Source organism: Nipponia nippon, unplaced genomic scaffold (assembly GCF_047370975.1).
Source record: "Nipponia nippon isolate SJK-2023a ecotype South Korea unplaced genomic scaffold, ASM4737097v1 scaffold_17, whole genome shotgun sequence".
Lineage (NCBI taxonomy): Eukaryota > Metazoa > Chordata > Aves > Pelecaniformes > Threskiornithidae > Nipponia > Nipponia nippon.
Window position 1 is genome coordinate 4,766,899 of NW_028262333.1, and position 27,172 is coordinate 4,794,070.

The 27,172-nt window shown below is 49.4% G+C and overlaps 4 protein-coding genes across 12 annotated transcripts in view; 1 reads left to right on the forward strand and 3 right to left on the reverse strand.

Annotated features, from left to right (window-relative positions):
* Window positions 1-3,946, reverse strand: part of CNOT8 (CCR4-NOT transcription complex subunit 8) — an 8,220-nt gene extending 4,274 nt beyond the window's left edge. Inside the window, exons 1-3 of one of the 4 annotated variants that reach the window (XM_087753639.1) lie at window positions 3,925-3,946; window positions 1,849-2,048; window positions 6-199 (exon numbers count right to left, since the gene is read on the reverse strand). In XM_087753639.1, coding sequence (XP_087609765.1) covers window positions 6-199; window positions 1,849-1,965 — 311 coding nt within the window. In that variant the 5' untranslated portion in view covers window positions 1,966-2,048; window positions 3,925-3,946. Of the gene's footprint in view, window positions 1-5; window positions 200-1,848; window positions 2,049-3,248; window positions 3,544-3,924 lie in introns of those variants that run through there. The other 3 variants (XM_087753638.1, XM_087753637.1, XM_087753636.1) reach the window with 3 other exon arrangements.
* Window positions 3,947-4,920: 974 nt separating this feature from the next.
* LOC148056141 (uncharacterized) lies at window positions 4,921-23,519 on the reverse strand. Its single transcript, XM_087753656.1, has 9 exons — window positions 23,410-23,519; window positions 19,318-19,837; window positions 18,963-19,040; window positions 16,419-16,477; window positions 15,519-15,900; window positions 11,163-11,752; window positions 9,374-9,576; window positions 7,461-8,106; window positions 4,921-6,931 (listed from the first exon to the last, which is right to left on the reverse strand). Exons 2-5 carry the CDS (start codon window positions 19,411-19,413, stop codon window positions 15,810-15,812), a joined length of 324 nt encoding a protein of 107 aa, XP_087609782.1. The 5' UTR covers window positions 19,414-19,837; window positions 23,410-23,519; the 3' UTR covers window positions 4,921-6,931; window positions 7,461-8,106; window positions 9,374-9,576; window positions 11,163-11,752; window positions 15,519-15,809.
* On the forward strand, window positions 7,611-22,742 carry FAXDC2 (fatty acid hydroxylase domain containing 2). 2 transcript variants are annotated; one of them, XM_009466837.2, is made up of 11 exons: window positions 7,611-7,720; window positions 7,856-7,976; window positions 10,526-10,590; window positions 11,722-11,769; window positions 14,602-14,693; window positions 14,797-14,900; window positions 15,635-15,756; window positions 16,083-16,288; window positions 17,237-17,342; window positions 18,417-18,583; window positions 19,798-22,742. In XM_009466837.2, the coding sequence occupies exons 4-11, from the start codon at window positions 11,722-11,724 to the stop codon at window positions 19,952-19,954; spliced, it is 1,002 nt and encodes a 333-aa protein (XP_009465112.1). In that variant the 5' UTR covers window positions 7,611-7,720; window positions 7,856-7,976; window positions 10,526-10,590; the 3' UTR covers window positions 19,955-22,742. The 2 variants fall into 2 exon arrangements, with proteins under 2 accessions (XP_009465112.1, XP_087609761.1); XM_087753635.1 differs by having other exon boundaries at window positions 7,627-7,720; window positions 7,847-7,976.
* The window catches only part of LARP1 (La ribonucleoprotein 1, translational regulator), a 49,050-nt gene continuing 42,830 nt past the window's right edge, over window positions 20,953-27,172 (reverse strand). For all 5 annotated transcript variants that reach the window (XM_087753633.1, XM_087753632.1, XM_087753631.1 and 2 more), the window contains one exon: window positions 20,953-26,781. In XM_087753633.1, coding sequence (XP_087609759.1) covers window positions 26,560-26,781 — 222 coding nt within the window. In that variant the 3' untranslated portion in view covers window positions 20,953-26,559. The remainder of the gene's footprint in view (window positions 26,782-27,172) is intronic.

Consider the following 27,172-nt stretch of genomic DNA (forward strand, 5'->3'; position numbering starts at 1 on the left):
CTCACGTAAGGTTGAATTTGAAGTTAAACTGCCAGGTGTTGATGCCGGAAGGATATTCTCCTTTCTCATTTGTGAAAGTCAGACCCAGCTGGATAATTTTCAGAAGGTCAACGTTACACCGAAGGAGCTGATATTGATAGTCTATGGAACTGCGGAATTCACCGATTGGCCTTACAACAACTCCGGGAAACTCTGTGTCCTAGGAGAGAAGGAAAAAATCTTGTTTCACCACTTGCTCTATTAGCAGTCATTATTATTAGCCTACTAGGAGTCTATTCAGTTCCACACTTGCAGCACTGCATTCTGTGAATTCTTATGTAAAAATAACTTTTTTTTTTTCTCCTTTTCCATATATTCATACAGATTTTAAACTGCTACAAGTCAGACACTAAGAAACCCCTACACAATTTGTTAATTATTGCATTCATTCGTTTATTACAGGTATCCTTTCTTGCAGTTTTGTTTTACTCCAGAACAAAAATGTTGTAAAGTCATCCAATATGCACTGTTGCATAATCTAAACATCTCTCGCAAAGGACTCCCTCATTTTCCCTAAATCTACTAAAATGGACTTTTTAGAATTTATTCAGTGTTCCCTCATGCTCTAAACACAAGTTAAATTTAGCACTCTGACCACTCCATTTGATAGTCCAGATAGCGATAACCTTCACCGTTTTTGAGGAACAGCCAATGCCTACATTAACGAAAACTCCTGCCAATCAAAACAGACCTTAACAGCAGAGCAACCACCTACGAGATGAAAAACATTTTACTTGGCCAGTGATTGTGTGCTATCTTTGCTGAAACCCAAACTTCTAGACTATTTTTACTCTCAGATCAGGTCACGTAACTTCTACGGACTAGTGCATATGCAAAAAACTTTCATGAAGAATCCAGTGCTGTGTATCTGACAAAACGTTTCCCTTGCTCAAGATCTTTTTGCATCCACTCTTAACAGCAGAGCCACTAAAATATGTCATAAGCACGCTTTCAATGAGATCAAACAGAAGCAAGAAAGCTCATTTCCCATTGACATATGATAACGAAATCATATTTACTTAGACAACGGCGTTCTACACTGAAATACTATGCGCTCTGCAGGGGCATGTGGTTTTATGCCACACTTTTATTAAGGACTTTTCATACCTTGAAGTTTAGCGTTGCTAAGCAAAGCTGGCATAACTTACAGTATCATAACTAAAACCAGTTATTTATGTAACTAACTGGCTCCTGCCAAGCAGATACAGACTTTTAAGAGAAGGAAGAGATTCCTCCCACCTGGGGGAGATTTCTGGTCTTCCTAAACAAAGCTTTCTGAACACAATCATACCAACAGCCAGAATATTTTGCTTCCCTAAGAATCAACATCTGACCTCGTTAAAAGGAGGCAGCCCAGCTGACCAGTTGTCACTTGCGGGCCTTTTGTCCTACAGGACCATGGCATCTTCCATAACCGAATGGAGAAAGACATTCAAAGGACAAATACACTGGTGGAAAACTAAAGATTTAAACCCAATTACATTACAAGGATTTAAACCCAGTACATCTGACCTGTTTCCTTTTTCTGTTGCACAAACCAATACATTACGAATAGCTAAATATTAAATGAATCCAGGTTTTTAACGTGGTCTCTCTCTTCCCCATCTTTCATTCAATCCAAACTCAACACTACTTGTATTAAATTCTGGAAAGCTTCGACTGAACTACTTTCTAGTTTTTCACCACTTAACCTCTAGCTCAGTTTGACTGGGGGTAGGGGGAAATCATTTCTCACTCAAGAATCAATTTATTCCCCTCCCCAAAAAAATCCCTTGACTAAGGCAATTACGTCAAGTATAAAATATTTACCATCGCAATGTAGCTGTAACTTAGAACAATCTCTCGAATTTTCCTCATCTCTTCTTCCAGGTTGTTGGCCCATACTTCACAGATAACCTGGCTGTTCTCTGCAAGGGCTGCTGGCATCTTGCAGGGACCAGAGTAAAGACAGCTGATGTTGAATTCAGATGACAGCGTAGAATTGCAAGCTGTGCGATCTTATCAGTGTGCTGTGTTAAACAGATAAATAAGTAATGCTTTATATGAAGAAAGATCTACATATAAGAACGAATGCTCTGTTGGAGACAGTCACACTTCAATTTTCATCTTCAAATAGGCCATTTAAAGTTTACACCGAGTTTCTTCTTGCTTTTATCACTTCCTATAAACATGCTGAATGAGAAGAAAATCTATAGCATCTGTTCAGGTTACAAGAGCGAATGCACAATTAACAGTCCAGTTATTTACAAAGAGTCATTGCCCCTGTCTTTATTCTCCTGGCATAAGCTCTGAAACTTTGGGCGGAAGATGTACAAGCACAGAATCCTCACATTTAATATTCAGCTATTGCGATAGCTTTTAAAAGCAGTAACAGAATGCTTTATACACTACATAGAATCCTTTAGGTTGGAAAAGACCTTTAGGATCATTGATTCCAACCATTAACCTATCACTGCCAAGTCCACCACTAAACCATGTCCCCAAGCACCACATCTACACATCCTTTAAGTACCTCTAGGGATGGGGACTCAACCACTGCCCTGGGCAGCCTGTGCCAGTGCCTGACAGCCCTTTCAGGGAAGAAGTTTTTCCTAATATCCAACCTAAACCTGCCCTGGCGCAGCGTGAGGCCGTTCCCTCTCGTCCCATCGCTTGTTACTGGGGAGAAGAGACCGACCCCCCCGGCTCCAGCCTCCTGTCAGGCCGTTGCAGAGAGCGATGAGGGCTCCCCTCAGCCTCCTCTTCCCCAGGCTGAGCCCCCCCAGCTCCCCCAGCCGCTCCTCCCCAGCCTTGGGCTCCAGCCCCTGCCCCAGCCTCGCTGCCCTGCTCTGGCCACGCTCCGGCCCCTCCATGGCCGCCTTGGGGTGAGGGGCCCAGCGCTGAGCACCGCATTCGAGGCTCTCCGATGCACCTCGGGAGGCGCTGAAGCAGGGTGTTTCAGCCGATAGGAGCGGCAGCCCCAGCACCTACGGCCGGGGCAAACCGCCGTTGTTCACCATTTCCCACAACAACACGGGCGAGACGACCGCCCCTTTCTGCGGCCGGGGCTCAGGCCCTGCGCGCCCCCGTACCGGGGGCCGCCTGCGGCGCTCGGAGGGCCTCCACCCACCCGCCACGGCTCAGCCCGCCGCGGGGGGCGTCCCCCGCTCCCTCCGCCCGCCGACCACGGCCCCCGGGCCTGAGGACCCCCTCAACGGCGGGTCCCGCACCTGCTCGCGCGCCGCCGGGCCGGGCCCCGCCGCTCGCGCTCCGGGAGGCGGGCCGCCCGGCCGCTCTAGCCCTCACTCCCCCACCGCCACTCGTCTGCTCCGGCGCTCCCCATCGCCGCTCCCCGCCCCCACGCTACCTGCCCGGAAACCGGGGCCGGGCCGCTGCCTCCCGCGCACGCGCGATGCCGCCTACCGGCAGGGGCGGAACTTCCGCCTTTCCCCGCTGCGTTCTCGCGAGAGCTATGGGAGAGCGCCGCAGGCGGGGCGCGCGGCGGGGGTACGTTGCTGCGCGCGCCTGTCCGCTCGCGGCCGCGCGCGCGCTCGGGCGGAGGGGAGGGGCAAGGGAGGGGGCGGAGCGCCACGCGGGGCTCTGCCCGCAGTGCGCCTGCGCAAAGGCTTGCGATGATCCGTCTTCCACCGGCCACCCCCCCGCAGTCTAATGGACTCGCCCGGGCTCCCGGCTCTGGGGGCGGCGGGCGAGTCCAAAGTCCGCGGACGGGGGGGGATAAGGGAGGTGGGTGCCCTTTTCTCCCTGAGGGGACAGGGGCCTCGAGGCTCGGCGGGCTGCCAGCATGGCGGCCTGGGGAGCCCCCAGCAGCCCGGTCGCCTGGGACGGGGACAGTGCCAGGCCCTGGCTGAACGTCCCCAAAAGAAACAGCACCCGTCCCTCCCTCACCTAGGGCCCCTTCGGCTGCGGCCTCCATCGGGCCTGGGCTGCTGCGGGGCGCGAGTCTTCCCACGGGCTCACCCAGCCACGGCGCGGGGCAGGACGAGGGTGCATTTATCGAGGCCTTGAGGGCAAAGCGCTGCTCTCCAGGCACGAGTTGCTCCTACGCTGCGGTGCGCAGCCACCTCGTTAGTTGAGGAAGTTCTGCCTTGGAAGTTGCTGTTCAAGTACCTACTGTGTCTGCACACTTTGAGGCTGACTTCTCCTGTTCCAGAAATGCTATTTAAATTACATTAGCAACAGAAGTTTGTATCTGGTAAAGCAGCATAACATAACTTCTTGAGTAGCATAGCTGCCAACACGTGCTTTGCTGGCTGATGCTGATGGCAGATACTGAGTTTATTTGGAAGCTTGTCTACTGATAATTAAACTTAGATAGTATTTCCTTTCTTTTAGACTGCCAGCCTTCTGGACAGGGTTGCATCTCTTACAAAATACCGCAGTTCTGGTACTGCTGCAGAATTGTTACCTGCCAACCATTTCGGAGTCTTTCTTCTCACTGAATGTCAGCTCCTTGCCTACCATTTTGATACAAGTATCTGGAAAAACAAGTCTTGGTGCTTTTTACACTTCAGACATAGTTCGGTGCCTCAGCTTTGGTGTTCATACCTCAGCAGAAACATAACTTTTAGAAAAGGAGATGTTTTTCCAAGTACTTCTATCAAGTGACCTTTGTGCTGTCAGCATCTTATGACATCCCATTATTGAAGGTTATTTTGATTCAAAGTTTATCTTCATAGATGATGTTTATCTTCATAGGTGATAGTTACCATTTTGCCTTCTCAGCTCTGCAGTCTCCTGCGTTGCATAATTTATATATTATGCAATATGCTAGATTGGCAGAAAGTAATCACCGTTCTTCCCGTGGTCACTTGAGTTTGGGATTTCGTGCAAGAAAACATACATTGTTAGCAGGTAAATATAGCAGGTTAGATTACAGCACTCTGTAGATACAAGATTAGATATTTTTTTTTTCCCCCTAAAGAGTTCAGAGTAAAATACATATTTTTCATGCTCATAAACCCGGCACTTGAAGGTGCGTTGTATCCAGGGAAAAGGGAGGATGCATCTTCTCAGGACACCGAAAATATGTGTGCCTTGCTACTCTAATAAAAAATGTATTGCAGGAAATAATCACTTGTGATAAATTATGCTTGTAATGTTTGCCTATAGTTTAAAAAAAAGCTATTCGAGGATGTTTACAAGCACCAGTGGTGAGAGCGGGAAATGTATTTTGCTCAAGGAGATCAGAATGTGTTTCCTCAATCATGGCTAATTCTCATCGTGGCTAACAGAGATGAAGAATAGCTGGAAAAGGCACCCTGCTCTTTAAAAAAGTCCCATAGTTCTTGTATTTGGAAGTTACCAAACTTGCTTCCAGGTCCAGCACTCCAAAGCAGGTTCCTGAAGAGTCCTCACACCTCTGTATGGTCCTGTTAAGACCACAGTAACACAGTGCGTGTCTGCAGACCTGCTACATCCTACGGTGCCAGAGAGGGCTTTAGCTCAACCTTTTCACGTTAGTCAGCTTGAGCTGCACGTCCCGGATTGTGCCTCGTTCTAACAGTTGTGCATTTCCTTGAGGGCTTAGTAACGGCACCACGAATGGTAGAAAACCTACTTGTGGAAATCGTAACACGTGAATTGAGAGTTAAAAGATGCAACCGTTGCTGGACGTGTTTGAACCGTAAGGGCAAGGCCGTCATTTACGTTCTCCTAACCCTTCCGTTGCTCCACAGATGTTTCCAAAAGCGTACGGCTGCGGTACGAGCTGGTGGCACACGTGTGCCCTGGCAGATGGTTAGAAATACAGTTCAGAATGCAGGGAATTAATGATTAGGGGAGGTGCGCTAAGTTCAGATTCCTCTTCGACGTTAGAGGAGCCATCAGTGTGGGTTTGTACAATCCTGAAAGAGAATTCATAGATTTTCTCCTCCTAATGTTTTTTTTCAAACAGCAAAACGGACAGTGACTATTACAAAAACTGTGGAGAGTGAACAAAGAGAAGTTATTTTATGAAGTGTCTGGTCAAAAAGCCTTTCTGCTGAGAAGAAATCAGACTTCTTGCATGCCTCAGCAGAGATTGCACCAGCGTTGGAGGGTTTGTGGTGAAGACGCCAGTGCAGGGCACAGGCTAGCCAACAGACAGAAGCAGCTTTTAGATTACTGCCAACCTGCGCTAGGTACGGACTTGCAGCAGAAGGTAAATTGCGTTTACATCCTCCTGACAAATATGCTGAGCTGTCTGTTCCTATTGGGTATAAATATTTCAGAGATAACCCGTGTCGGAACTGAACAGCGATTAGAAAGAAACACTGAGGTCTCTGAAATTCACTGGCTTATCACCCACTTTTGGCTATTGGATGAACAGTCCACCCAGCGCAAGCTCAAGTTCAAGTAAAGACCAGCTCGGGACAACATTCGTGTGGCACTCCTCTTGAAATGCCAGTTTCCACTTCCTCCTCTCCACATGTGTAAACAGTTTGAAGGAATTGCATTCCTCCCTGTTGAGTCTGCTGTCTACGATAAATAACATGTAGTAGCGATGGCTAGGGGTTACAAACTCTTTCCCCACTAGGGAATAGCTAGGATTGGTCAAGAGAAAGTGTCAATGAAAACAGTAACGCAGTCTTAAATCAGAAACGAAGCAAGAGTGAGTGTTTACCGCACTAAGAGGACAAACAGCGCGAGGCTGGGAGGGGAATTCTGGGAATACTCTCCATCCAGAAAAAAAGTTAACTGATAAAAATACAGATGTAGGGGTGGGTACGAGAATCCAGGCACAGCCAACGAGGCACCACCATTATTCGTGTTTGCCGATCTCTCTGCGACTCCAGCTGCTGCTCACTTGAGATGCCGCTTACCGAACAAGAGCCTGCGTTGCTTCACCTGTGAGCGGCCATAGCAGGCTGAGGCAGGTGACATTCCTTGCTTTTCCTTGTGGGGAAACATAAATCTGGAAAGTTATGGTGAGTAACACCCTCAATTCTCAGAGCTGAGTTCAAATAGGGCACTGTATACTAGGTAGGTAACACCGATGGGGGCCACATTTGCATAATAAAGACCAGTACTACTGCAAGTTGCATCTTGCTCTCTGCAATATCATAATTACAGACTTTATGGTCTGTAAACCTCATATTTAAAGACAACTGAGCCCAAGCACATTCTAACCTGTTTGCATCTTGTCCTAACAGATGGAACCAGTTCCTGTAACTGGTTGAGGACACTATGTAGCAACAGCATTGCTGTAATTTATAGATTTAGTGCAACACAATGAAAACTGGACTGCTGGTTTTTTGCCAAATTCCACAGTAACCCTTACCTCTTTTAACAAATACACCTTTGACCCGTTTGGTTGCACTGGCACTAAACATTTTGTGCTCGAAACATGAGTTAGCACATTATAAAGACTACTTATCTTTAAGGCGTACGTGGCTTTTTTTATTCTCAGATACAGCCATTAACTCCTGATGAAAAGCTCTTACCTGCAGAGATGCACGCCAGACGTTTAACTGAGTGACAGCATGCGCACATGCACAGGGAAGACTGCCAGTACTGACAGTGACATGGCACCGGCTTCACATGACTCGTCTGGGAGGGGACAGCCAGCTCCTGCTTGGAAACACCCCCGCCGCCTTTCCCTAAACCCTCACAAAGCTTCCACAGCAGTCCTGAAAGGTGAGGAGTTGAACTCTGGGCTCTGAATAGACACAAAGGACCTCTCCTAAGCTGCCATCAGCAGGAGGTGAGCAAAGAATGGGCAGCCAGAGTTCAGGGGTGTAGTAGCTTGAAGAGATATGATTGCTAGAAACTTTGAGGAAATAATTAAAAGGCAATGATGTCATGTGTCTGTTTAAAGTACGATTGTAAGCTTTTCTAGGAACTGTGGTTGCTTTCGGATCGGTGCAGTGCTTGGCACAGCAGGACATCCACCAAACACGACGTCTAGCCCTGTGTCTGTCCGCACAGCGTGGCTGATGTGCGACTTTTCAGGTGACCAGGTAAGCTGTCCTTACGTTTTCCTTTCTATACATTCTGTACTTTCACGGATAGTCGTAGCCTTTTCTCTCTCAGGCGCGGTTGTTTTCCACTGTCAGTGCACTATAAAGGTTGGTTCCACTGAAGTAAGGTCTACAACAGAAGATGCAAGCAGGAGGGAAAAAGGAATACCAAGAAACTGTGGTGGGCAGCCCGTCCATCGCAGCAGACGTACCCTGTTACTCAGCTGCGCCTGCCAGCAGCAGGACAACGTGGCTGGTGTCAGAAGAAAGACAGAATAAAATCCAATACTGGGTACAATACAAGAAGCAGCGGGCGCTTGTGCAGCCTCAGCTTGGGACTGACTGGGCAGCAGAAATGTAAGGGGACAGCAGAGGTGGGACGTAAATAATAAAGTAAATGTTAAAACAAATGTAAAAAATCTGGTAGTTCTTTCCTTTTCAGATTATGTTGAGCATTTTAAAACATGACTTAGACAAACTAGCTTTTTCTGATACCTGAAGGGGAAAATTCAGTGAAGACAGGTCTATGACTTAATGAACAGTTGTTGGACAAACGAGGAAGTACATGGAAATAATAATAATAAAAAGTATTAGAATTCTTTATTGACTGGTGTATGTTTCCCCTTTAACATCACGAGACTGATTGGAAAAACAATTACTTTCACTTTAGGGTTGAGAATTTGGTTTGGATCAAATTTTGTGTTAACTAATTTGAAATAACTGAAAAGGAACTTTTTTTTTTTAAAAAAAAAAAAGCACCAGTTCTAGCTAATATTTGGAAATAGCTGCAGGCAGCTGAGATCTTTGCTGGTGGATTCAGGGCAGTATAACTTGCCAACGTGAGATCAGTGCCAAGCAGTTGAATAGCTTTTCTGTTTGCCGAAACAGCCATGGTTACACGAATGCTTTTTTAATGTATTTGGTGCATTCTGAATCAGAAGAGACATTATCCAACAAACAAAGAGTAGGTAATGAGATGCTGGGGAAAACCTAATCCATCAAAATTTATCTTGTTCTAATGTAAATAACATAAAATTTTGTCCTGTAAATGTGACTTAATAAAGGTAGTGTACTGTGATTTTGGGGGAGAGGGAGGTAAGCAGACGTGGCAGTACTGTTTCGAACTGGATGTCTTTGTCCAAGCAAGACTTCTATCATAATTTAATTATTTTAAAAGGAGTACTACTAGAAATGTGATTATAATTTTAACTCTTTCCTAAACTCACAGAATATGAGACTCAGTCAAGGAATGGCTCTTTCTCCTCCTAAAAGCTCAAAGCAGAGTCACATTTATGTGAAATTTATTTTATGAAAGGCAGGTCCTGCTTGACTAACCTGATCTTCTATGACAAGGTGACCACTTAGTGGATGAGGGGAAGGCTGTGCATGTTGCCCACCTGGACTTTAGTAAAGCCTTTGACGCCGTTTCCCGCAGCATTCTCCTGGAGAAACTGGCTGCTCATGGCTTGGACAGGCGTGCTCTTCGCTGGGTAAAAAAACGGCTGGATGGCTGGGCCCAAAGAGCTGTGTTGAATGGAGTCAAATCCAGTTGGTGGCCGGTCACCAGTGGTGTTCCCCAGGGCTCAGTACTGCGGCCAGCCTCAAAAAGGAATGGATTATTCAAGCTTGACGTATTTCAAGCATCAGTAGCATTTCCTTAGAGACAGTGGGCACACCTACACTGAGAGGAGCTGTGTGACAAGATGGGCGTATAGGGCATGTAACGTAAGATAAAACACATCGTTGTGATCAGAAGGTGGTTTGGAAATGAAGATGAAATTAATTTGTTCTGTGGCAAGTTATTTACGCTGTTCTGTTCAGGCCAGCAGGTTATTTGTGATTGCTACTTATAGGTATTCTTGATCAGATATGTTAGAGTCCAACAATATTTTTTCAGTAAGGTCGTGGTTGGCAAACTGGGTATAGCGGAGAAAAAAACCATACAGAAGATCTCATAGACTGGCTGTAGTAGCTCACAAAGTCTAATAGCGAGGAGCTCCGGATCTGGGGAAAGAGGAGAAGTCCTAGGACACTGTGACTTCCTTAACACATTCTCGTTTTAAGCAATAGCACCTTAGGGCACCTCCCAAACTACTTTTTTTGGCCAGGGGAGACAAAGTTAACTTGTTTATTTTTTTTTAAGGCTGCTACCAAAAGTTAGCGTTTCCCATAGGAGTGCATACAACCCTAGTGTCGAAATAGGGGGTTGGGAGTTCGGGCTCATTGTTTCAAGTTTCAAATCACTTTTTGCCTGATTTTTTTTTTTTCCTCAGAACCGTTTAACATCAGTTTTGTCCACTAAAGTACATAGTTAGGTGGACTGGCCTTGTCCTTTTCTGTCCATGAGTCAGCAGGAACCCAAGCAGGAAGAAGGTCCCCAATTTTTCTGTCTCGTGCCCCTTGGCCTGCATACTAACGTGTAACGTAGGGAAGCAAAGCTGAAAACAAGGGTAGATAGAGAGTTGCATTTGTAAGAATGAACCCATAAAGCTATCATTTCAAAGCTAAAGTATAACCTCCTGGCTAATACGGGGACTTCTTTTTGGCAGTGTATTCCTCCTTCCTGAAACGCTGCAAGAAGAGTACTCCCAAGAGGCTTGCTAGCATCATAAAGGTAATAGAATATCATCTTTCTAATGAATAATTTTCCAACTGTTTTCCTTTGTACCTTAGACAGGTGCCTTTCTACCTTCTTTGTACTTTCCTTTTTATCTTAGGTAACATAGTTTGCCGGTGCTTGAATATTCCTCTGCATATGAAAAGCGAAATGGATTAACTTCGGCAATCCTCAGTAATCTGGCCTTCATATTATTAGAATTCACGTGTTTGTTCTTAAAGACTGGATGAAACCAAGAACACCTTAAGGAATGTTTTGTTAGCTTTTGCTAATTATAATTTATGATAAGAGAGCAGCAATATAAAAACAGCGACTCAATAATCCCTAGGACAGCCACAGTGCATCCTGAAATACAGAGATCTTTCCATGGCCATGGACAGCAGTGAAGCCCCAGCACCTACTTAAACCTTGAGTTTGATAGGGTTTTTTTACCAAAGCCGGCAACAAATAGTCAAGCCAGAGCCAAATGCAGGGAGATGTGTTACGAGGTGGCCACCTGTCCATTTAGGACTTTAAAGGCTCAAACTGACCATAGCAGGACTTGAAGTAAAGATGATTTTCTCACTTACCGTGTTCTTACAGTTCCTCTGCCACGTGAGTGAAGGCTGTGTGAGGCTCTACTGTGTTAATTCTTCGTGGCACAAACTCACATTGTTGTAGTCGGATTTTTGTTTTCATCCTTGTTAGTTGAACAGCATGCCATCATTACGGAAGAGCGCACGTCCCATACCGTCATTTCCTTGCAGTCTGAAGGGCTGCAGTTCCTCCTGAGCACAGTGTATTTCTGGGCCAGATCAAGGGAGGCAGCCGTGCCACGACACACCAGTGCCACGATCAAAAGCTGTGGTTTCGGCTGTTCTCCCGTTTTTCTGTGTCACCCCTGCATCCCTGTTAGTCTTCTGAGACAATACTAACTCATCAGGAAATAAGGGGATTTGTCTTCTCAAGAGCCCAGCTTTGCTCCATGGCCAGCGTGAAGGAGGGGGCAGGACAGGACAGAGCACAGAGTAAATATTTTACAGTTTTGCAGCTGAGCTCAAAGTTGAGGGGATTTGCTGTTGTCAGCAGTGTATTCTTCCACTCTCCAGCTGTACAAGGTTCACTTACTTAGATCACCTCTTATTTCAGATGAAAAGAGACTCTGGATATTCCACCATGGCTGAGGAGCAGAAGCAGGTAAAGGCTCAAGGTCATCTTTTAAAGAACGTGTTATGCAGGTGCTTTGGAAGACTGGATGTGCTGAATCATCTTCTAAGAGAAGTGACAGACACATCCACGCTCTGACCACTTTAGCACAAGTAGGAGCTCATCTCTTATCACTACAGCAACATTTTCCCAGCATTTTTTCCCTTCCAGTGGACTGCAGCTACAGCACCAAGTGGTGCAGGGCCTTTTATCTTTGCTTGTGTGGCAAGAGACCACAACACTCGACTGTAGCCAGAAGCTGTGCCACCTAACTGGGCCCAGTTCTCAAAGCGGTCCTGCTAAACAGTATGCTTTCCCAGCTGATGTGCCCTGGTCTCTTTACCTTGCAGGCAGCAACCCTGTTCTGCGCTTAAGGAATTTGCCAACTTGTACAAGCCCTTTAAGGGCAAGATCTCAAGTGATCCATGGATCAGAGTTTGGAAACTACTGGGCTGGGGCTGTTGGCATGAAGAGAAACAGGGTGTTCACACTTGGGCTTGATGAACGAGACTTCTTTTTTTCCCTATGTAAACGTCTCTGCTTCTACAGCTCATGTAATTATACTGTGTGGGATTCATTCATGTAATCACTTCAGCACATGCAATGAAAACGCAGCCTCAAAACAAGACAGTTTCTAGCCAAAGGGCATTTAAAATAGCTTAAGTGCTGAGCTTTAGCTACTCTCTGTCCTGTCTCAAAGCAGGACATACACAGTGTCTGATGAGTATCAGGAGTTAATAGTTTTTGAAATTCTTTGAGTTCTTCAGCTGGAAGGTGCTAAAGAACCTGAAATACTCTTTGATCTAACTAAAAACTCTGACACTTGTAGGACATCAGAGTGTTTCTTTGGTATGTTCGTTCTTCAGCCCAGGAGAAACAAGGATTTATAGGATATGATTCTCTTAAAAAGCTCTAAGCTTTTTATAGCTTTTGTAACCTTTTTTCTAAAGAATATGTAGATGGTGTTCCAGGGTCTAACGATTAAGAAAGTTATCTCATGGCAGCATACATGAGGCATAACATGGATGCAATTGGAAGTATGAAACTGCTAAGAGAGCAAATCTCCAGCCCAGAATCCCACGTGCGCTATCCGAAGCTGGAACAGATGGCTTTCGCCAGCCTTGCATTTGTAGTTCAGTACACCCAGCGATAATGCTGGCAACTGATTGCATTGCTTCTAATATAAACCCATAGGGTTCACAAACATCAAGCTATAGGGCAAGAGTCCTTTAAATTACTTCCTCCCCAGTTGCTAACTTGGTTAAAAAAAAAGATATGATAGAAGCAAACGTTTGTTTGTTTTAATGAGGAAAGTTCCAGTGTTAATGAGCAAAGTTCTGTCCTGGGACAGATAAATACTGCTGACAAGTCCCGGGCGATGTTTAATACTCTGTAGCTGTTACAGAATCTTAAAGAAGCTCTTAGCACTGGAAGCCGTGTAGAGAGGATTCCTCTACATTGCGTGACCCTAAACACACCTGCATTCGACATTTATTAGCGAGCTGTCTCTCTTGTTTGTCCTCTCTGACAGGAGACAGGCAGGACGGCAACTATGAATCATACTGGTTTTACTCCAGTCTGGTTTTGCAGCACAGCACCCCAATGTAATGAACAAGACACTAGCTGGTTATTACACAATATTATTTTCGAATTGCATTGATTACTTTTTTAATCATTTATCCTGCAGATAAATGTAATACATATGCACCAAGTAAAACCCAAATTAAGATTCCTGCACTCCACAGCCAATTCCAATTTGGGCTGCTCTAAAAGACAGATAGTTAATTAAATGTTTGTCATATATTTGATAAATAACTTGTTTTTGAATATTTAAATGCTCAAATACTGCTTTCTGAATATAGTTACTCCTGGAATCAAGAGGTCTTACTGGTAATTTTCTGACCCTCTTGCAGTTACTTTGTGTAATTAAAATCCTCACTGTGATAAAAGTCATGCTAACATCACAGGTGCCCTTATGCCGTACCCAGGAGTATTTCTTTAGTAGATAACATTTCCATTTAGAGAACTTTATACTTCTGAAAAGTTGAGTATTTTAGCTCCTTGTTAATGTGCAGTTGTTCTATACAGATGGCACATGGTACCTACTAGCCAAGTTGTACTCTCAGTACTAGAGCTGAGTTGTACCTGTGGTGGCCTAAAGGCACAGCAGAGCGAATTATGCAAGGAAAGGTAATATCCTGCATTAAACCTCTGTTACACCTGGGGGGAAAAGGCAAGCTTCTGGGCACGTGAGCCTGACTTCAGAATCGGTCTTCAGAGCAAAGAAGAAAGTTGAGAGGAGTGGTTCTGGATTAACTGGAGCTGTTAATCAGCGCATCTGAGCACAACAGTTCCTGACTACCATCGGGAGAAAGCATACTACATACTGGGAGGGAGAATATACTGGTAGGGTGAGGGAAGCACTGAGATGGAGCACTGTTCCTTACCCCCAGGTCTTCCATGCCTACTGCTCCGAGTTATCCAGAAGCCCCTTATATTATAGTCCTCCAGGTACCAAGAAGCTTGCCCAATAAACATGGGGAGGGGGAAAAATAATCAGTGGTCCTTTCTCTCCCTGTGGTTATTCCAGAGAAATTCCATGTCAGTGACACTTCAGGTGACATGGCAGATGGATGTGGGTGTACTCCCCACCTCAGCTACACCCAATATCCCATAACAGCTTTGTTATTACATTCTTTAGAGCGTTTGTGAAACAAAACGGGCCATCATAGGACTGCCTCGACCTCCTGCATTTCAGATAGATGCAAAAAATGCTAGCGTAGGACACAGCAGCACATGCTTACTCTTGTTGCTTGCTCACAGGAAAAGAAGCTCTGGGATGCCCTGAAGATCGCTGCCTGTGCCCTTGGTACAGGCCTGCTCATATTCACTGCCTTAGTGAACTCTGTTTCTTGGTAAGGTTGTTCGAACAAAGGGGCTTGGGGAGAAACTTTTCTGCGGAGAGGGGAAAAAGTGGATGATGAAAAGATGGGCAACCAAGAACACTTATTCCCACAGGTACGTGCAGAGTATCTGGGACACTTCAGGGCATTTCTGGCAAACAGCATGGCTGAAGTTCTACTACCGGTTTGAGGGAAAGGAGTGGACAATCTTCCTCCTCGGTGAGTTACTCAGGTTAACAACCCTCAGCTCTAGGAGGAACTATCCATGAATTCCATCTAAAAGGGGGACACGGAGATGCCTTCCCAAACTCGCTAATCCTCCCACTGAAAAAGCACATGTAGGCTTCAAAGCCAGCCACAGCTGATGTAGTGCAACTGTGCTGCCCTTGGTGCATCATTAGGCCCCCTATACAGACTGAAAATTTGATCTTTTTGCTGCTGCTGCAATGGCTTCCCTTTGAAAACACACTCTCTGCTCCTGTGAGAACTGACTCAGTAGAACTAATTACTGAAAATTAAAATTAGTGAATTTTACTCTTGCTGTAGCACCTATAAAACTCTTCCCTGCCTGTGATTAACAGCTGGTGAACAGGGCTGGTAGGGACGGTCAAAGGTCCCAGGGATCAACTTGACCTGATCCAACTTGTATTTAAAACCCACCCATGACAGAGATCCCCCAACCTCCCAGAAAAGCCCTTTCTTAGCCTCAGTTGTGCCAAGTTTCAACCTACAAGACACTTGTCCACTCTAACCTCCTCCCCATTCCCCAGGTCTTACCCGGGTGTCAGAACCTACCCATATTCCATTTTAAAGCCTCTCAGGGCAGGGGATACGCACCTGGCACACCTGGATCCCGGCAAGGTCCTCTGGATACTATGCCACTGTATTTTGTTTCCGATTCAGCCATAGCTCTCAATTTATTCACACATCTCTGCCCTTTCCCCATGCCACAGGAGCTGCATTGGTTCCTAGCCTCGCTTTCTGGTGCTTCAATGGAATCCTCATGGTGGCTGATGTAACAGGGAAGCCAACGTTCATTACTCGCTATCGCATTCAGCTGGGCAAGAACGATCCTGTAAGTATTTCGCACTCTGCCTCTTCTGCTGGCTAAACACTTCCTCCAGTCTCTTAGGCTAGGAGCGGGGAGAAGAACCCGTTACGCTTTTCTCTTACAACCAGATAGGATTCAAGGAGAATCAAACTGAGTCTTGTATATCCGCTGCAGAGAGGAAGGCAGTTCTTGTAATTAGGCTACTGATCAGATCTGGATTGCCAACTTGTTAAAAAGTTGATCCCCAAACTGACACAGAAACAGCCTATGAATCTTTAAGCTCTTTATCCTCCCAACTCAGAGCCACATTGCTTCTGGTGTAGCCTCAAGTCCTAACTTCTCTTTTGCAGGTGGACACAAAGAAGTTGCGCCAAGCCATCTACACAGCGCTGTGTAATCAGTTCTTTATCTCCTTGCCCATGCTTGTCCCCATGTTCTACGTCATGAAATGGTGGGGCAACACCTTCAGCAAGGAATTACCCACCTTCCACTGGTTTCTTGTGGAGCTAAGCATCTTCACCTTAATAGAGGAAGTTCTCTTTTATTATACACACAGGTGAGCTGAGCACAGAAACAGGACTCTCTGGTTTTCCCCCATGACTTTAAGCTTATACCTGTCTCCTGCAACCGCAAGGGTCCTAGTCCCACCTCTTTCACCAATCTTGTATTTATGTGGGAAGACTCACAGGTCCTGGAATCCATGCTCACAACACGAGGCTTGGGTGCTGCAACGCTGCTGGTAACTCTAGTAAGCAAAAATGGGTAAAATTACAAAGGTGGAGCAGCTTAGAGGCTAAGAAAAAAAACCAGAACAGCTAGCTTCACACAAAAGCTGTAACCCAACATTCTTCAAAAAGAGGAGAACAAGACTGACTATCCCGAAAGAAAAAAAGCTCAAGAGGTCAGTGACTGATCTCCCGGTCGCTTGTACGGCACCTGCAAAACAGGGCCTGGCTCCTGACGCTGCAGGCTTTCTGAGCACTGACACCAACATTAAAGGCAAAACCTAAAGCAAGGAAGAAAAAAGCCTGCAGGGCTGTGCAGGAGCAAGCACAGCATTTTCAGAACTATGTAGGTTTCCCTTTTGGACAAACGCACACAAAAAAAACCCCATAAAACAGATTTCTTCAGGGCCCACAGAATCTAAAATTCTGCCTCTAATAGTTGCCAGTATGTAAAGTCAAAACAGTGAAAATATAAAGCGAGTCTTCCCGTCAGAAGTGCTCCCAGGTTTGAGCAAATCAGTCATTCAGGGACTTTGATTTACGGGATTTATCTGGATGCAAGTTTAACATCAGTCAGTGGATGCATACGTTAAGCGAGGGCCCTGCGTTAAAGAAAAAGAGAGGGAAGCCAGGAGTCCTACGCTCCTATTCCAGCTGCTCTAAAATCTTTATGTTAAAGAAGAGGCACGAGCAAGTCCCCAGCAGAAATTCTGTTAGGTTCCTCTACGTTCCCTTCTTATGGAGCTGAAAACCTACATTTCTCTGTTTTCTCTCCTTAGGCTTGTTCACCTCCCACTCCTGTATAAGCACATTCACAAGAAGCACCACGAATGGACAGCCCCCATCGGCGTGGTCTCCATTTATGCTCACCCGGTAGAACACATAGTAAGTGGATTCCCCCCCAGTCGCTGTGCGGAGTGTGATTTCTGTGGGCTGAGGAGGAGTGATGAGAGAAGAAAAGCAAACGTGCCCTTAGACTCTTCTTTCTTGGGAAGAGAAAGCTAAGCTGCATTGCCAAGGAGCCCAGCTGTAGGAGGGCTGCAGTACCTGTTTGTGTTGAACTCCACTGGCTTTAAGAGCACAGATCCGAGGGCCTCCAACAGATTAGGAACTGACTGAACGGTGCTGCCTTGTGCCCAGAGAGGGCTGGGAGCATGGACGAGGCTTTCAGCACGAGCTGTGACGCTTACACAACCCAGGTTGCTGCATGGAGTCAGAACTCTGTCAAGATTTCCATGCTGGTGGCTGGGATCAGTGTTCGCAGGAGTCTCCCAGCGCTGCTCCAGCCCAGGCTTCTTGTGCAAACACATCCCACCTTCAGAAGCTTCCACCTCTCCATACCATCCCCTGGTACCCACAGGGCTGGGCTGCAGCACCAGCTCTGCCGGTATCCCTAACCGGCAGCCTTTGGGCAGCAGAATGACTTTTTATATTCGAGAGCCCAGGGAGCCTAGCTGGGGCAGGAGGCTCAGCCCGGGCAGCGACAGCCGTTTGTGCCACTGGTAGGACACAACAAAGTGATGCAGCTGGGGTCACGGCATCACTGCCTGTGGCTGCACGTGGCCCCGGGCCAGGGCCCGTTGACGGCTGGGTGTCCCAGAGCAGCTTCAGCGTTGCTCCGAGATAAAGCTGAAATTCAGACCTCTGACTCCAGGGTGATTTACTGGAATGACGCTGCCCTCGCACCCCTGGTTCGGTCTCGCATCTAAAGCTCTACTACAAGCTTAGGGAGCCTGGGCTGCGACTGTGTTTTGCGGTGAGTAAAACTCAGTTAGCTCAGAGTAAATTATTTCTTTGATGCTTACATAATTTTAGTAAGGTGTTTGCAGAGGGGTCTTCCCTTTATGCTGTTTGCGCAAAACTAACGCGATCTATCACCCGGGTGAAACAACTCAGCTCCTAGAGGAGTCAGCTTGTTGTGGATGGATTAATGAGGTAGAGTTTGCTTCTCATTTCTAGCTCTCCAACACCCTGCCTGTCATGACCGGCCCGATGATCATGGGGTCTCATATTGTGTCAATCTCAGCGTGGTTCTCCCTCGCTCTCATAACAACAAGCATTTCGCACTGCGGCTACCACCTGCCCTTCCTGCCGTCGCCGGAGTTCCACGACTTCCACCACCTCAAGTACGTCTGGGCACCGCTCACCCTCCCCCCCTGCCCCTCCTGCCTGCGCCCGGGCGCTGCGGAGGGGCAAAGCTCCTTTCTGAGGGCCACGGGGGTTTGCGTAGCTCGGGTACAAGCAGAGCAGCCTACCCAGTTCGCTCGATAGCGGCTGAACGCTGCCAGTTCTTGAAGCAGTTAAACAGAGAGCGGGATTTCGGAGGACTCCGGCCCGCTGCCCACACAACTGCCAGCCGCCGCGCTGCCACCCACCCTCCTCCATCAGCTGACTTGGAAACTTTCTCCAAAGCACAAACACGGCAGCTGGGGCCGGGCGTTTCAAGTTTCCTAAGATTACATGGGAGGGAAGACAGCACATAGTGTCTGAAGCAGCAGGTATCACCTGGACCTTCCCCAGCCAAGCACAGAGACGGTTCTCTGCAAGGCTCTTCCTAGAAGTACAGCAGGCACTGCCCGTGATCTAGAATAAAGATAGAGCAAGGGCAAGTCACACAGCTGAAATAAATTTGCAGAGAGCCTCCCTGTCTGTCCCTTTCCCATACCCTGGGATTAATAACACCTTGCCCAAACAATTGCGATTAACCCTTCCTGGCAGAGATTCCCAGCCTCCTCCTACACGGGAGAGAGCGGAGCTGCAGCAGGTTGTTTAGGGATACATACCACAGCAGCAGAAGCAGCGTTCCCGTCTCCCAGATGTGCACTAAATTCATGGACATATTCCCTTGAACACGGTTTACCTCTCCTGTGGAAACAGCCCGCGTGGCAGCTCTGTCACCACCCGAAGCACGGTGCCGGTTCTCGTTATCAGTCATTTCCTCCGAAACTCGGCTCATGCCAGGGCACGGATCCCCGCAGAGCTGAGATGCGCTCTGGGCAGAACGGCTGTGCCGGCATCCCAGTGCTGGATGCACGGCAGCTCCGCATCCCGGGGCCGCTGGGTCCCGGGAGCACAGAGACACGGCAACGTGGCTGTCCGGCTGCTCCGAGCTGCCTGGGGAGATGGCTGTTCAGTGCCGCCATTTCTGGGTAACGACGGCACCAGAGAGGGAAGCGGCCGGAGAAGCTTCACCCAGGCTTCGTTAGAGCGGCGAGGGAGACGGCTGCAGTGGCAGAAATCGCGTGGATGGATGATCAGGGCTCTGGAAGGAGATGGAAATGGGAAGCGCGAGGCAACCGCAGTAACTTCCAGTGATGTTTATTCTCTGTTCGGTTCCCAGGTTCAACCAGTGCTACGGAGTCCTGGGAGTGCTGGATTATCTGCATGGAACGGATACAGCGTTCAAACAAACCAAAGCCTACGAGAGACACAGGGTCCTCCTCAGCCTGACACCACTCTCCGAGAGCATCCCCGAGGCACCCAAGAGGGCAGAGTGAACCCAGCAGCCTGCCGTTCTTGCAGAGCGAGAGACAATGATTTATGCCAAATAGTATTTTAATTGGGAAACGAGTTATTGTTCACCTGTAACAAAACCCAAAGCTGAACTTAAACACGCTGTTTGAGATGACTGCACTTTTGCTGCCTCTTATTTTCTACCTAGGGCACAAAAAACCCTGCTATTTTCAAAGTTTAGAGGGCTTTTTCCTTCCTTACTTGCACCATTCCTTGGTTCTAGCTGCCTGCGCGTAAGCCAGATGCGTTCTGGGCCACCTGGCTTTGGGGAGGTCCTGGGGAGTCCTCCTTACTACGGTTTTAACGCTTCAGTTTTCACAGGCCACGCTCTGGCCTCCTTCAGCAGCATTCTATAGAAATACCAGCAAGGTAACTACCTAGGATAGGAATTAAACCACTATTTTTCTGAGACTCGGAACACCTCAGATACGGGATGCAACCCCATGGAAAGTCAGTGGGGCTGCAGCTTTAGAAACACTCTCCCCTGCACACGCAGCAGAGGCCCGACTTCCCCGGGCAGTTTTTTCTTCACGCAAGAGGTCGGTACAGGTCTGAATTAAGGGCTGTCGCATCCTCAGCTCCGCTCCACAAACCATGTCTGCAAACACAGCGCGTTTCCCCCTCGGGGGCCAGGGAAGCAGAGCTGGGAGCTGATGTGCCACGTGGCAAAGCCCCCGTACGCCACCTCCTCCTGCTGAGCCTCGTCTCGCTCCCCGCAGACCGAACGGAGGCACAAACCAAACCAAGCAGCTCTGTACAACGATAAACTATGGAAAGAGACTTTCCAGGGAATGTCGCTGCTGTCCCGTGTGGAGATCAGGGAAGCCCTGCAGGAAAGCGCCCAACAAACAGGGATGTGCGTGAAGGTGGGGGTGCTAAGTACCTACGCAACCCACCTCGAGCCATGCCGGGACTCTTGCCCCTTCATCCCCCACAGCCCCCCGGGGAGGGCAAGGCAGCAGAACAGAAAACCCAGGCTGCATTGTCTTTTGAAGTTTTTATTTTTATACATTTTTTTTTGTATTAAAAAGGAAAAAGCATAATTACCACAAATTACAAAGGACTAAAGCATTACTAGAATAATGAATCACATCAGCCTAGAAAGCAGATACTCTGAATAATATTAATGTTATAATACAAGCTCTCATTCAAGTATTTTACATTTTTCTCTTTTCCTTTTATATGTGATGATGATCCTAGCACATGGGTCAAAGATTATGTACTATCGACATGATGGATCATGTACAGCGGGCCATATTAACAAGATTTTCCTCCCAAGTGATACATGGTCTGTGATGAGTCATTTTAAGTTTGTCTCTACGATAAATGCAGCTGAAGAAGGTTGCACACACTTTCTAGTTTTGGGAAACAGAAGGCTGAGGTTGGGACACACAGGGTTTGAGAAGGGCCAGCACATCGAACCATCACCCCTTTTGCTCCGGGCGAGCGAGCAGAGGGCCACGCTCGCAGGGTGCAGCTCAGCGGGGGTTTCCGAGCCGCAGATCCAAAGGTTTCCAACCCCGACGGGACCGGGACAGGCTGGGAGAGGAAGAGGGGGAGCGGGGCCGCACCCGGGAGGCTCGAGGGACCAAGTGGTACCAAGCACCCCCTCCCGTGAGGGGCAGCACCGGGGCTGCGACCCGGGGAGCGAGCCGCAGGGAGGGCGCGGGGAGCCCCGGGCTGGCCCGAGCGCGCTCCCACGGGGGGCTGGCCGGCACCCGGGGCGCTCCCCGCTCCTCTGGGGCGTCCCACCAAGGGATGTGCTTGTCACAGATACATCGGTCCTATGTTCAAGTGTCTGCAGAAAGTGAAACTGTAAACTACTCATTGAAACACTGCCCTCCAGCCACCCGCTCCACGCCACCGAGATGAACATTTTCGTTACAGGAGAAAAAAAAAAAAAAAAAAAAAGTCATTCATCTATTACCTGTACTGGAAACCTTTTAAAAAAAAAAAAGAAGTCAGTGAGGCATTTAACATCAAGTGTAGCAACCCTCTCAAGAAGAGCCTAACATCCATTTCAAAACAGTGACAAAGTGACATAACCGGTCTCAGAGGAGACAGGAGAAAATAAGCATTGCAAACACAGCTTGCTACATTTACAGTTTTCCTTTTTTTTTTTTTTTTTTTTTTCCCCTCCGTTTGATAAAATAACTGGAAAGGCATTAACAGCTAGAAGGCCCCCCCCGCACTGCTGTGCTGATGTGTACCGACACGCGCAGAATACCGAGGTTAACGCATCATTTCGTTACAGTACAGTCAACCAGTCCCAAGCACGACGAGCCACTGCCGAAACTCAAGGGACCCCGAGGGCTACAGGTGACGAGCCGCCGTCGGGGGTGCGAGGGGGACAGCAGGAGAAGGGACAGACAGGCGAACAGAGCAGCAGGATTATTACTTTTTTTCACTTTTTTCCCCCCCCCCCAAATGAGCATGGAAAGCAACAAAGCCTCCTCCACTTCCACTCCCGACCCCACGCTGGAGCTCTGCACCCGTCGCAACCGCCTGCGTCCCACAGGCGGGCTGACACGCAGGACCTCGGCAAGGAGCCCCGGCTGTCGCTGCCTGCGACCTCCCGAGAAGAGGGGCGAGATGGGGAGCGCTCCCCCCACTCTGCCTTTCCGAAAGCGGCCGGGGCTCCCCCCGGCCATGCTGGTGGCTGGGCACCAGCACCGCACAGCCCTCGCGAGCTGCGAGACGGATCAGCGTTCACAGGAGTACGCGCGCCCGATCGCTCAGAGCGCTAAAATTAAAAAAAAAAAAAAAAAAAAAGGCGCAAAACATGATTGTGGTGAAGCATCCAAGCTAAAAGCAAGGCCGAACTCCCTCCTCAGCAGGAGGGCAAGAGCTTCCTCAAAAGCAAAACCCCTCTCTGGACAGCTGTCCCTTTGTCCGGCGCCGTGTGCGATGCCTCCTGTACGCAGCAAGAGGGAAAGCGCCTCTGCAGACCTGTCCCCCGTGCAAACCACGGGACAAGGGAAAGCCTTGCTGTGGCCAGCGCTTCCTCAGCCTGGCACCGGCCTCGCCGGGGCCACCGCGCAGCGCAGGGGCGCTGCCCGGTAACCAGAGCGCCGCGGAGCTCCCTGCCCTCGGCCACCACCCGCACCGTGACCGGCGGGCATCGCGCCCCGGCAGAGAGCAGAAGCGAACGGCCCCGCGTTCCCTCAGTCCGGGGGACAGGCGGGAGCAAAACAAGGCACACAGTCCACGTATCTGGAGGGTGCTGGGACCGCTGGGGGTGTTCTTCTGACCCACCTTCCCCTGGGAAACGGGGGTTTCCCGCAGGGCCCTCGGCCACACTGATGTGACAAACCACTGACTCGGCAGAGGGGGGAAAAAAAAAAACACTCTTCCATGCCAAGACTAGTCTCAGCCTTAGAAATAAAAAAATAATTTAAAATCAATTCAGATTTTGGGAAATTCTCTGGGAAATTCTTACCTCTTCTGTCACCCAAGCAATTCCACAGTCTGCTCCACAAGCAACAGCTCCACAGCAGGAGGTTGCTCCTCCTCATTTCCTATTTCGTTTGTTGCTAAAACGCAGACAACTGGCTCCAAACGAGAACACGCACTGATGAGAGGAGCACAGGGACGCAGCAGCAAGGACCACCCGCGGCACAGCCAGACCCGCTTCCACTTGCGAACAACCAGCAACGCATCTCCAATGTCCTTGATCAACCCTCACCTCCAGCCTCCGAGGCTCCTTCCCAAATCAGGGGCAAACCCGGCCGCATCCTCCGCAACCTCAGAGATTTGACTCTGGCTCACGAGAGAGGGGAAATCCAAAGATAACAGTCACAGCCGCAGCACTGTACAAGCGTTACTTGCCCGTCTTGCCTAGTTACCACCCCGCAACCCCAGAGCACTGCTGCTGTAACGGAGCAAGCCACGGACACGCCGAAATCGGGCCTGCCAGCGGTACCAAGCTGCAGGGTGATGTGGTAGGGGCGGACAGACCCGGGCAGGATCACACCACCGGGAAACGGCAAAGCAGCAGCTGCCCAGCCTCACTCCAACCCAGCTGTGCTTTCGATTCTAGCAGCAGTTCACGAAGCTGCTCCACGCGGACCAGCCCACCTCCCCCCCACCCACTAAAGCAGCATCTTCGACGCAGTGTCAGTTCAGCAAGGCGACAACTTCAGCCAGGGCCCCGCGAGCATCCACAGCCACTGCTGATCAACAACTTGCCCAAGCTCACCCTGATCTCTGCTCTCAGCTCCTGGCTGCTCTCATCCACCAGCCCCGCAGCCATACTGGGACAGCCCTGGAGAGATGACGACTCCTCCCCGCTATGAGACGCAGCTCTGGATCAACTGGATACTTTGGGAAAACGCTGTTTGTTACCAGCTTGTGATTTTGCAGAGAGGGTAACGCAATTAGCTGCATTTCCGAGTAGCCCGCTGCGGTGCCCGCTCCATGCTGCGCACAGGAGCACGCTTTGCAGCTCACAAGGATGGAGTGCCAGAGCCACAACCAAGCCAGCAGCAAGGCAGGTATCCCGAGCCCGGAGACGGAGCACAACAGCAGCAAGGCAAGCAGCTCTGGCTGAAAAAGAGCTCCTACCCTTACAGTGGGAGCGTGACTTTCCAGTGCTACTTCTGGGCCCCAGGAGCAGATCTCACCGCTCTGACACGTGCCCCCTGCAAGGGAACGCAGCTCACCAGCCTGGGGAGGGTTTGCCCGCCAAAGCCCACCCGGTGCTGGGCAGAAGAACCAAGTAAACGCCGCAGCAGCTCTACCGCCATCCCCTTGCCTCAGCCGAGCAAGGAGCAGCACGGTGTTCTCAGTCCTTGGAGACACACAGGGACGCTGCCCTGAGCGGGAAACTCCAGACAGCCGCCTGCCAAGACACGATGCACAAGGAAGCCCAGGCGAGAGCCCTCCTTTACCGCTCGCACGAGTCCCACTAGCAGCCCCAGGCCAGTGATGGCTGCGAGAGATGGGTTCCCCAGGGCTGCGGCGCTCCCTCATCAGGCTACAGCATTAAGCGGCACCAGGGACATGCCAGCCCTCCTGCTCGCTCACAGCGAGCGCCAGTCCCTCCAGCTGCTGTGATGGGTCTCCCTGCTCACCCCCCGACCATGCTGGAGGCACAGACCGGAGCAGACCGGCCTCCTGCCCCAGCTGGCGCCGAGCGAGGCCGTAAGCACGTACAGTTGCTGTTGCGAGGAGGATGCTACAATGGTATATACAGAACGTAGCGGCTTCAACTACTTCGTGAGCACAAGTCTTGGATTTGACTGCCCTCGGCACCTTCCCCCACGAGAATCAGGGCTGGCAGGGGGTCTCCGCAATGGGGGGGAGGCATCCGAGCGAGCTGCGGGGTCAGAGGAAAGGCTGCAGGGAAGATCAGCTCGGCAGCAATGCTGTGAGGAGTCTCTGGGCTGGGGGGGCCGAGAGCCCAGCGCGCCCCAGGGTGCGGGAAGCCAGCCAGCCTCCCTAGTCTAGCTCCACCATAAGGCAACTTTTTTTTTTTGTGTGTTTTTTTGTTTGTTTGTTTGTTTTTTTCTTCAATAATATTTCCAAGGAAGAAAGCAAAGGGAGATATGTCTTTTTAAAGAGTTTTTTTTGTTGTTTTAGAGGGGTTTGGTTTTTTTTTTGTGGTATTTTGTTGGTTTTTTTTTTTTTTTTTTTTTGTTGATTCATTTTTCCAAGGGAAAAGGAAGAGAAAACCTCCTTCAGCAAAGTCCTGTCTTTGCATGCGATGGGCGTTCCTGGGGCAGCGGGTGCACCGTCCACGCAGGCTCAAGTCCAGGTGCCTGCTGGCCTCCCACCAGCCATCCTCACAGGAAGGAGTCAGAGCAAGCCTATCCTTGGCAAAGGTCCTTTGGTTGACTTCCAAATTGTCCGTGATGGAAGGGAGAGGCGGGTGGAGGGAGAGCCAGACCCTTGGGAAGGCGGGAGGTGAAGACGCTGGGAAGGAAGGACCACGAGGACGAACAGGGCGATGCTCCTGTTGCGGCGGTGTCGGGAGAGGCACCGCCGTACGTGGAATGGGAGACGTCAGCCAGGTCATGGAGATCAGAGGCTCCACAGCATTGCGACACGCTGCGGCTTCGGTCCCCCACCGGGGAACCTCGCTCCTCCAAGCTTCCTGAGCAGGCTGCCCTGCGATTCGAGGGGGGACACAGAGGGGAGTTGTTGGGGCCGCACAGAGCAGACTTGTTTTGGTAAATCCAGGCGAACTTCTAGCAATAATTTAAAACTTGATATATATATATATAATAATAAAAAAATCTCCCCTTTCCAACCCAGCCAGAACATTTTTTTTTTTTTGAAGAGACGCTAAGACATGAGTGTGTGCATAAGAGGGGAGGGAAGGGAAAGCAAAGGGTGGGCCTGCTGGGAGCGGGTCTGGCTCTGGTCAGGGTTGTAATAGCAAAATGGTGTTTTAGATGCAGATCGTCTTTGCTTTCCAGCCACAAGAGAAAAAAAATCGTGTGCGTTGAAGTTTCTCCCAAGCAGCCTATTCCTGGGCACTCACCTTCCAGCTCCCTTCCTGTCCCACCCCCTCACGTCTCCCCTTCTCCGACCCAGTCCCCCACCAACCCACCCTGTCCCCCCGCAGGAAGCAGCCGCCACAGCCTCTCTACTTCCCCACTGTCTGCGATTCGGCAGCCGATGGGGCGGGAGATTGCTGGCTCAGGTTTTTGGCATCCTCTTGTGCAGACTGGCTGGGTGAGGTGTGGGCTTGGCTGGATGGGCACTGGCTGACCGTTTTGCTGGAAGACTGGGATGGGTAGCGCTTCCTGCCATCTCCCCCTGACGTTGTGGGGTATCTCTTGTGTCCACCTTCCTCCCCCATGGGTGGCTGGAAGAGAAACACCCCAGTATCAGCACAGCCTCCTCCAAATACCGGTGCCCTCCCCCCTGGATCAGAGAACAGCCTTCCTGCAAACCTCTAGTTGCAACCTCTCTCCCTGACCCACAAGGAACACCCGTCCCAAGCACACAGCTGCCCTCCTCTCCACATCTACTGCTGCCAGATTTGCTGCCAGAAAGACAGACTGACTTCCAATCAAGCACAGGGGTGACAACTTGCTCTTAGGCACCTCCTTCCCACACAGGGGCACAGTCCAGAAGTCCGGAAGCCAAAGCTCCACACAATGCTGGCTCCGCTCAAGCCATCACGGCTCACTTTCCTCCTCCCTCCACAGCTCATCAGGGAAGATGGGCTCACCCAGTTCCCCAGAGCTGCTCTG